The sequence below is a fragment of the Urocitellus parryii genome, chromosome 7, assembly GCF_045843805.1.
Source record: "Urocitellus parryii isolate mUroPar1 chromosome 7, mUroPar1.hap1, whole genome shotgun sequence".
In the NCBI taxonomy this organism is placed as follows: Eukaryota; Metazoa; Chordata; class Mammalia; order Rodentia; family Sciuridae; genus Urocitellus; species Urocitellus parryii.
Window position 1 is genome coordinate 28,831,960 of NC_135537.1, and position 11,002 is coordinate 28,842,961.

At 34.5% G+C, this 11,002-nt stretch overlaps 1 protein-coding gene across 1 annotated transcript in view; it reads right to left on the reverse strand.

Annotated features, from left to right (window-relative positions):
* Positions 1–3,073, reverse strand: part of Pkhd1l1 (PKHD1 like 1) — a 142,378-nt gene extending 139,305 nt beyond the window's left edge. Inside the window, exons 1-2 of the mRNA XM_026384545.2 lie at positions 3,001–3,073; positions 1,074–1,163 (exon numbers count right to left, since the gene is read on the reverse strand). Of these exons, the coding sequence (XP_026240330.2) occupies positions 1,074–1,163; positions 3,001–3,073 (163 nt within the window). The remainder of the gene's footprint in view (positions 1–1,073; positions 1,164–3,000) is intronic.
* Positions 3,074–11,002: the final 7,929 nt, after the last annotated feature.

Sequence of the window (11,002 nt, forward strand, 5' to 3'; positions counted from 1 at the left end):
TGATGACATTTAAATTCCAGTTTAAAACCCAGCAGCCACTAAGCACATCATTTTAGCAATAATTTACAATATAAGGAAAAAATAGTTCAAGACATCTTAAAAGTAATCTTTAACAAATACATTGTTTTCAAATCTTTACTCTAGAAAAGAGCACTTTAACCCAAAATACATTTTCACAATTCAGGAGCATAAACATTTTAAGAATATCATTGAGAGATTGGATTCTCCAAAATATTAGAAATATTTAAAAATGTACCAATATATAGCAAAAACAATTAAATTTCTTACTTTGTCAACTATCTGACTCCAAAAAAAAAGATTCTTATTTTAAAAACCAAGTAGAAGATTTTGTTCATCTTTTAAAGACGTTTCTTATCTTACAAAACTTCTTAAGTATCTGAATACTACTATCATTTATATTTCAAAGTTCTTTTGGCTGACAGAGCCACATATTTCTATTTAATCCTAGGAGCAGCTTCTCGTTAAATATATTTGCTGATTGCCTTCTATATTTTCATCCTAAGACCAGGCAGGGGGAAAGAGAATCATACATAACTTATGTCCTGATGAAGCATGCGATAGGGGTTAGGTGGCATGAGAAGGGATCCAGAGTTTTGCTTTCTATTGCCTTTTATCTTTCATCAACATTCTATTTCTTTATCAAACTTTCTTTGCATTCTATCTCAACAGCCCCCAAATGCTTTATTTAATATAAAAAATAAGTTAGCTTGTTATTAGACTCATGAAAAGTAAAGCAAATAATTACAGAGTTGGGCTAAAGATATTCCATTCAATTCAATTATTAAATCTAGATCTTACTATTAATCAAATAATAACAGTAAGAATTCAGATGATCAGATTAAGAGTTTGAGGGATTTTATTAGCCCATCAAAGAGGGTTAGAATTTTACTGCCTTGGCCAAGTAGAGAAACAATGCTAGCTGGGTTTTTTATTTATTTGTTGGTTGGCTTTGTATAGGGCTTTTTGTTTAACCATAAATTTTAAATGTAAAATAGTATTCCTTGGCACTTGTGCATGCATACACACAGACACACATGAACAAGGATTGATACCTTCTCCTTTGATAGTCAGCCTTGTTGCTCCATTTATGCTGCCATATTTAGGTAGTACCTCCATGACTTTAGGGATTACTTCAGAGTCATCTGAAAGATAAAGTGCGAAAAGTTAAAATCATCAGGTTCTTCATTCCCAGCACCACATTTTGTGTCACATATCACAACATCATAAGAGAACCATTGTGAATATGATAGGACTAAAAGTAAATACATATAGGTTTTATTTTTTGGCTCAATGACTTGACAGGGATTGAAGTCATTAACTCAGTTAATATTCACCAGCTTTGTGTAAAGTACTATCTTAAGTACTCCAAAGAGCAAGAATAATACAAAATCATTTTCATCCTTCTTACCTATGCTATGATAAAACACTTATTAAACCCTTACTAGGTTTGGTAGCCCACAGAGCAGCAGAGAACACTAATTTGGAGAAGTAGATCCTTACCAAAGCACATAAGAAGTGCGATGGTATGTAGGCTGAAAGAATAGTCCAAGTATAAAGAGGAAGATTGTGTTTTAAGAAGAAATTGTTTACTGTGACAGGATGTCACTTCAGGAAAGATAATTTCTAGGATCTTTCTAGTGCTTTGATGATGCTGAGTTCTTAGTGAGTGCAAAGACCAGTAATTCTCTCAACAAACTAGGTTTGCTTCCTGGGGATACATCATTGCATTTCAGTCCTAACTTTCCAAAAGTTTAGTTTAGACAGTACAGAGTGAAAAATGGGAACAAAGTGTCCTGGGTGACTCAGAAGGAGCATTTCAGAGTACAGCTTGGGCTATCCTGGTTTCTAGAAAGAAGGAATTTCCCTGCTGCATGTTGGAGGAAAAATATAAATTAATTAACCTAGTCCTATCATGAAGAAATACAAAGGGAGTTTGAGATAGGGGGAACTGCCTGAGCAAACAGAGGGTGAGGAAGCTGCTTGTTCTTTGGAGAACTGCAAGCAATTCTTAGAAATATCTTGAAGATCACCATGATTGAAGTGCTTAATTTTCTGCTTAAACTATACTGTTCTTATAATTTAATTATAATTTAAAACAATTTCTCAGAGTAAGTTGAAAGATTTAAGCAGGGAAACAAAGAAAGGCCACAGAGATTAATATTTTGAAATGAATGTATGAAAAAAAAGTTAAGGAAATTATGATTGATAGTTCATTCCTGCTTGGAAAATTCATAGTGTGGACTTGACCTATAACTGCAAATGTTCTCCAACATAAAGGAGATCAGCTGCCAACCCCCAGACCCAAAGCCTCTGTACTTCTGGTCTCTCTTTGCCAAAAGTTCCAAGGTATTCCTCCTTGCAGTATCTTGGTCACTCCAGGCAACAGACAGACAAGAATAGGGAACCCCAAGGAGGGAGCAGGATCCTATCTCCAGACGGTGCTGTGTCTATCTCAAGTTCATCCTCCTTATCTCCGAACACAATTCCAATTTCTTATCTTATCACTCTCTTCCAGGCCCTCTTCTGGGTATTACTTTGAAGACACTGGGTAGCTGCCCTGGAAGTGACTGACATGTGTTGCCTTCCTTCAATGGGGAAAAGGATCCAAGAAGAGTGAGGGGAGGAATAAGTCAGGTTGTGCCTGTCCACCCCTCTCCTTCTCCCCAGCCCAATTTCAGTTTCTTTACAACTATGTCACTTTGAAGGGAGGTTCCACAATTCGAACAGCAATACTGATAAATTAAAAGCAATCTTTTAGGCTCTCTCTATTTTTCTCTATCCTTTCTGTTACTCTGTCTCTTTCTGTACTTTCTCTGTCGAGCCTAGTTCTCAGGTCTTCAAATTGCCTGGGATCTGCACCCACAACCTGGGTCCAGAGCAGGTGACAGGTGGTCCCACCTCTCCTGAGATCCCGAGAGCAGGGGTATGGTCTACACGGACCTCTTTTTGTTTGCCTCCCTAACTCCCTGACTGGGTTACCTGTGTGGGGATCCGCGGCACGCAGGAGCAACGCCCAAAGACCCCAGGTTCCCAGGAGCCACAGGTGTCCCATCGCAAAGCCAGTGCTGCAGAGTCTGCGCTCGCTGCTCGCGGCAGCTGCCAACAACTCACGCGCAGGACTAGCCCTGCAAGCGCAGGCGCCCCGCCCCCGGTTTTTGAGCTGTGACTCTGGAACTTGCGTGCGCGCACGCGCGCTCACACACACACACACACACACACACACACACACACACACACAGAGAGAGAGAGAGAGAGAGAGAGAGAGAGAGAGAGAGAGAGAGAGAGAGAGAGAGAGAAAACCAACAGGGAAAATCAATTGGGCCCTGGTATTGATAACCCACGGCTATCTCTGTAGGTATAAATGCCTCACTCTTTGGCAAGAGGGATTGGCGGTCAAGTTCTCCATGAATGCCGCGGCTTAACTTTTAAGTTCCAGGCCTGCATAATATTATTTACCCTTCCTTGGTCATTAATCCTCCCCAGGTAGATTAATTGTAAGACTTGCTACTCCTTGACAATCATAATAATTGATAATCTCAATAAGTCCCAAACACTGTAATAGGCACAGCCCACAACAATCTTGTTACGATTGTTATTTTTATTATCCTCACTGATCAAGCAATCGCCTGAGGCAGAGTGATGCTCAGTCATTTTCCTCTTTCTACTCTATCAAAGGAGCGAGAATCTCCACCCACTTCAGCTTTCAGATTTCCCATTTTAAAATGTTTGGTATTTTTACAAGATATTTAAGGAAATGGAATATGGATCAAATGTTCAAGGATATTATGGAATTGTTCATTTTGCTAGATAGGATGATGGTATTATTCTTAAGTAGGAAAATGTTCATAGGTTATGGACTTCCATGCTGAGTTTTTTTAGGTTTGGGGTGTCCTAATGACTGGCATTTGCTTCAAGTGGTTTGACCTAAGGAAAAATGTGAGATAAAAATCTGGAAAATGATGAAATAAAACCTGTAACTTTTTAAATAATTTTAGAATTTACGTATAGATATGATACGTTCCACTTTCTGTAAATTTGAAACTATTCATAAATAGAAAATATGAATTCTTTTTATTTACTTTTCATTTTTCTTTTGTTATTCTCTTTCAAAAATAAGGGATTTTCTTTCATGACATGGTCAATTCCCTACTTATGCTCTCTTTCAAAACTCTTTTCATCTCAAACAATTGTTTAAACAAATTTCTTCCTATCTCACTTGTAATAAATCCCCTTTCCTCCTGGGAGATGAAAGATAAAACAATCCACCCAGTTAAATTTGCATCCCCCCAAATAAATACATTTGACTTTAACATAAATAATGAATCTCTTTCTATGTCCTATGCAATGTTTAGGATATACTCATACTAAAAATTATTCAGTTCGTTTTATTTAACATTCAAACTTATCTTTCTGTATTTTAATTTACTAAATCTGACAACTCTAGATGAAAGAGAGAAAAATAGAAGAATTCTCAAATTAGTAAAACAAATAAAATTAAGTCCTTGCCTTTGAGGACTTTATCTGGTTGGGTTTAAGAAAATAATTTTGTTTAATCTTGGTACATTCATTTCATAACTTTTTGCAAACTGACTCCCCAAATCACTCTCTACTGAAAAGTTGGCCTACAAAGCTACCACTGACCTTACTTATCCTGGAACTTTATAGCATGTGACATTGCTAAATTTCCTTGAGATTCCATTCTTCTGAAGAGTCTTGGACTTCTTCCTACTTTTCTAATAACTTTTTCTCTTCCATTTTCTTCCTGAAAATTGGGATTTCTTAAAGTCCTATTCACCCTTCCCTCTTCTATGTATATAGACAGGCCAATTAGCAAAAAATCAGGTGGTTGAATATCAATTTGCCAATGACTTATTTGCCATATTTATTAAATTTGGATTGTACTGTTAAGTAGCAATACTCAGCAACCTTACTAAGAATAATTTATCAACAAAAATATCCAATTTAGGCTATTGCCTATGAAATATATAATTGTTTATTTTCACTATTACTAACCAAAATAAAATTTAGTGTGGGAATATTTTTAATATGGAATTATTTGAGCTAATTTTGATTTTTTCCTGATGTTTTCAAATTAAAGTTAACCTAAGTTAAATTTTGAGTGATTACACAAAAATTTAGTTTAAATACAATTCAGGTCAAAATTCTGATTTTTTTTCAAATGCTTTTAAATTTACAAATTAAGATGGACATGACAAATAGGCTAGTAGATACTAAAAGAGTATTAAAATGCTTTTAGTATCTAAAAAGTTGAAAATGGAGGCCAGGGTTGTGGTTCAGTGGTAGAACACTTGCCTAGCATGCGTGAGGCACTGAGTTTGATCTCTGGCATCACATAAAATTAAATAGATGAATAAAATAAAGGTATATGTCCTAATACAACTAAAAAAATTTAAAAACAAAAGTTGAAAATGTTATTTGAAAGTATTGTAAAATAAACTAGAAGTAGTTGGAAAAACTAGTGCCATATTATGTACTGAAATTGTAATTTCTAATGAGGAGCCATTGACATAGGCAGATTTTCTTATAGAAAAAAATCCATACAGTTTATAACAAAGAGGAAAACCATCCTAAACTTTGGATATATCAAGAAAGTGATTAGGAACACATTTATGTTGATTTTTTCCTCAAACTTTTAGTATTAAGATTCTTTCACCAATTTTCAGAGTATCTCAATCAACAACTGACATAGAATACTCAATAAATAATATGATCACTCCTATTTCATCCTGTTTTATTTTCCATTTAATCAAGATTAATCACCTGGTCCTGATCCATTATAGTTGTCTCCTCCAGATATTTTTAAAATATATTTTTAGTTGTTGATGGAGCTTTAATTCATTTATTTATATGTGGTGCTGAGAACTAAACCCAGTGCCTCACACATGTGAGGCAAGTGCTCTACCACTGAGCCACAACCCCAGCTCCAGATAATCTTTCTTTTATTCTTAATCTTTTAAAAACAAGTTAGATATAATCACAAGTAAGTATGTGTATATATGTGTATATATCTAATATGTACATGTGATATGTACATGTATATTATACATGCATGTATAATTTTCTATGTATGTGTTTGTGTGAGTGTATTACTATCACTAAAATAAAAAATCCTGTTAAAAGATGACAAATATTTCCATTAAAGTAGTCATTCGGTTCTGCAAATTTTAGCAAATTGGATACTCAGCAAATTGATCATGTGGTTAATGGGCTTCAATAAAGTTGATTTCCAGCAAATTAGCCTCCTTTTTTACCTTACAATGCTTAAATTTCTTAAAGAAGCAAGCACCATAATTTGCATAAATAAATTTTTAATAAACTCTTGTGGAAGGAATCAGTATTTTAAAGTGATTGCTCCCTTTAAAAGTGCTTATTTACTTGATAAATAAACACCCTGGAAAAAGATCACACCAGTGAGATTTTAAATCTTGAATTATTAAAATAACTTGATGAGATAATGTGACAATAAATAATGATAACCAGATGGAAATCCATATAGCCAAAACATCACCTTGGGACCAGAAAGAGTGGTTATGTAGTTTATGTAATTTAGGATTTAAATTATTTTTCAGCTTTAGGCTGCTCTTCAAATCTTTACAATACAGACTCATCAGGGGACATGAATATGAGAAAACTTTAAAAGAGAATTCTGATAATTTTGCCCTGTATTTATTTTTTAAGATTTCTAAAATCTAGTTCTAACAAGACCCTGCCTTACAAGATTGGCATAGTGGGTATCTGACAGGTGCTGTCTCCTAGGGCCCCGTGCTTGCTTTAATGCTCTGCTGTCACCACCTCGAAATGCTTAATAATTTTTGAACAAAAGCCTTCTTATTTTCATTTTGTGTTGTGCTTCCTGTATTTTAAGAAAACACACAGATTTTAAACTTGATCTCTGAAAGTGGTAGGGGCTTTGTAAGAACTCTTGCAGCACTAGAGGGAGTCAGACATTCAATTGTGTGTGTTTCACTTACCTTTTTAGAGAATGAGATGTGCTGAGATCTGGTTTTGAAACTAGACCTAATTGTGAATGATGGTGAACAAAACAACAGTACTTACAAAATGATAATTTGTCTTCAACAAATATTCAATATCCTAGGTATTAAAAATATAGCATTGAGTCAGTTATGATGTCACATGCCTTTAATCCCTGCTATTTGGGAGCATGGTAAGTTTGAGGCCAGTGTTGGCACTTAGCAAGACCTTAAGCAATTTAATGAGACCCTGTCTCAAAATAAAATGTAAAAAAGGTCAGGGATGTAACTCAGTTGTAGAGTACCTCTGGGTTTAATCCAGTAGCATGAAAAGAAAAGAAAAAATTGTAGCAATGATTTTGAACTTTTAAAAAAACTCTGTTCTCATAGACCTTACAATTTTATCATGTAATAGAAAGTAAAACACAAAAATCAGTAAAACACAGTTTTTTTGTTTTGTTTTTTACAGGTTTTCACTGTTTGGTGAAATGTTACACAAGTGGATAGTTTAAACAAAAATTCGTTATTCTGGGTGTTCAGCTTCTCATGGAGCTACATAACCCAGGCAATATCAAACACATTTGACTGTTGTGAAAATTGTTAAATTGAATAAAGAAACTGTGATATATATATACAATGGAGTATTACTCAGCCAAAAAGAAGAATGACTTTATGACATGTGCCAGTAAATGGATGGATCTGGAGACTATCATGCTAAATGAAATAAGCCAATCCCCAAAACCAAAGGTTAAATGTTTTCTCTGATATGTGAAAGCTAACCCACAATAAGAGGGCCAGAGGGGCTGTGCTAGGATTAAAAAAAAAAAGGAATAAAAGTTCAGTGGAGTAGACAAAGGGGAATTAGGGAAGGGAGGATAATAGGAAAAGGAAAGACAGTAGAATGAATCTGAAATATTTTTCCTATTCACATACAAAAATATACCACAGTGAATCTCACCATCATGTACATCCACAAGAAATTAATTTAAAAAACCAATTATGGGTAAATGGCAAAAATATCAGTGGAAGAAAGGGGGACAGGGTGGAGGGAAAAAGGGGAAGGAGAGGAACTGGGGACTGAACTAGAACAAGATGTATTCCATGCTTTTATAGTTATGTCCAAATGAATTCTACTGTTGTGTATAACTAAAAAGAACTAATAAAAAAAAAGAGGGGAAAAGAGTGCTAACATCATTCATTATTATTAACAAATTGTGAATAATAAAGGTCTTACGGAGTTTGGCAACTTCTGTGAATGGCAAAATTTCTATGATTAATTTATTCCTTTCAAACTCTGCTGTGGTTAATATAACGAGGGTATTTGTGATCATTTTTTTCTATTAATATTGTGTGTCTTTAAAAATGACTTTGTGAGAGAATTGTAAATTATATCAGATATGAGAGCCATTATGTAGTAAGGCATAGACATAGAGAACCATGGAATTCTATACTCAAAAATAGCCCCATTCAGGGCTGGGGTTGTGGCTCTGTGGTAAAGCGCTTGCCTAGCATGCATGAGGCACTGGGATCCATCCCTGCACCACATTAAAAATAAAAACAAACAAAATAAAGGTATTGTGTCCATCTACAACTGAAAAAAAAAATTAAAGTAGTCACAGTCACAGAAAGGTTTGTCTCCTGAGCTTTGTTGGAAACTTTGTCAATATGAGGATTAAAGCAATAAAAAAAGGGTAAATGTTTTGGATGAATTTTCAAAGATCTATCTTTCTTGCTTTACAGATTTACCTAAATGACAAGATAAATTTCTTGTTTCTATAAGATGTATCAAATTGCTTAAGACTTAAGGCTTTTATCATGGAGCTTCAAAGTGCCACTTGAATCATATATTTTATCATTATTTGCCTTGTGTTTTTTTACACATTCAATTTAAGTTGGAATGATGAAGAACAGGATGATGATGAAGGCTGTTGACTACAGCTTCACTTGCATTAATGTGATAGCACTGAGCAAGGCCCCAGTGTTATTTATGAAAACTTTGAGAAAATTTTTACACAAGAAAATCTCAAAATAAAAGGCCAACAACTTCCAAAAGTTGGGTTCAACTTTACAAAACTCTCTTCTTTAAGATTCCATAAAATTGGAGAGTACTTAGTTCAATCATGTGCACTGAAAATGTTCAAATTGATTTTTGGACTGAAAAAGAGGAGAAATCCAGAAGACGTATCCTTGTCCAACACTTCACTTACTGAAAGACCTTAACACATTGAAACAAGGCATAAAGGAGTGAATGGTTTCACCTTTTCCCTTCAGTGTATACCTGGAAAAATTTGGAGTTTGTGGGTGTCTTTTGAAACTACTAAGGCTATTAACATTTTGGAAATGTTGAAAAGTTTTACTGTTCTGTTTTGGCTTTTATTATTTTCCCAAATAAAGTTTGAATTGAAGAAGTGCAAGCATTACACTCCTTACATAATAGGTTCTAACAATGCTTAGTAATTCATTTGGCATTTTCTTACCTTCATGGTAAAGCAAGAATTTATGCTGTCATCACTTTTTGTTTTTTTGCACAGACATGCACTAACAATTAAGACTGTTGTTACAATCCTGAACAAAACTTTTTCAACAACCATAAAAGTCATCAATATTATCTAGAATAGCTCCAAATCGTCGTATTTTTTAAAAAACATCAAAAAACAGGATCAGAATATGAAGTACATTTTACGAAATATACATTCACTGGTTTTTCAAGGGGACAAAATTTATTTACCTCATAATTTTTTCAGTAGTGAGAATACTTTTAAACTCTACCATTTTTTCAATTTTTAAGTATGTAATATACTGTTATTAACTGTAGTTACCATGTATTATAGATCTCTTGAATTTATTCCTTCTAACTAAAATGTTTTATTGGCTAACATTTCCCCAAAGCCACTATCCTCCAGCCTCTGAAAGCCACCATTCTATTCTGTTTCCATGAATTAGTCCATCTATAAGGAAGACGTGGTATTTTCCGTGTCTGTTTTATTTTACTTAATGTCTTCCAGGTTCATCTATATTGTTGCAAAAGTAGGATTTCCATTATGTATATTTACCACATTTTCTTTGTCCATTTATCCATTGATATACATTTGTTAACTCCATATCTTGGCTATTGTGAATAATGCTATAATGAATATGGATGCAAAAATATATCTTTGAGGTCCTGATCTCAATTTCTTTGGATATATATACCCAGTAGTGAGATTACTGCATCATATGGTATTTTTAATTTTGGGGGAAACCTTTGTACCGTTTTCCATTATGTCTGTTATGGTTTGGATGTGAGGTATTCCCCAAAAGCTCATGGGAGACAACGTTGTGAAGGTTCAGAGGGGAAATGACTGGGCCACGAGAGCTTTAATACAATCAGCTATTTAATCCCTGATTGGATTAACTGAGTGGTAACTAGAGGCAGATGGGGTATGGTGGGAGGAGGTGCTCCATTGGCGGGTGGAGTCCTGAGGAATAAAGCCGGCTGTCTATGGATTGAGACCTCTGAAACTATGAGCCCTCCAATAAATTTTTCCTCCTCTACAATTGTGCTACTTGGGTCTTTTAGTCACAGTGGTAAAAAAGCTGACTAAAACAATGTCTGTTTTATACATTCCATCCATACCAGTGTGAAACCATTCCCTTTTATTCACCTTTGCCAGTGCTTGTTATCTCCTTTTTGTTAATACACATTCTAATAATTTGAGGTGATATAGCATTGTGATTTAAACTTGCATTTCTCTTGTGATCAGTGATGTTGAACATTTTTTTCATATACCTGTCTTCTTTGGAGAAATGTCTGTAGAGATCCTTTTCCCTTTTTTTATTGTTTTCTTGCTTTTCTGTTGAGTTTATGAATTTAATATTAACCCTTAATAGGATTAATATTAATTAAACTTAATTAATCTTGTTAATATTAGCAAGATGTTTGTTTTGTGAATATTTACTCTCCTTTCTTCTGTCTCTTCACTGGTACTGCATTGTTTCCTTGTCTCTGC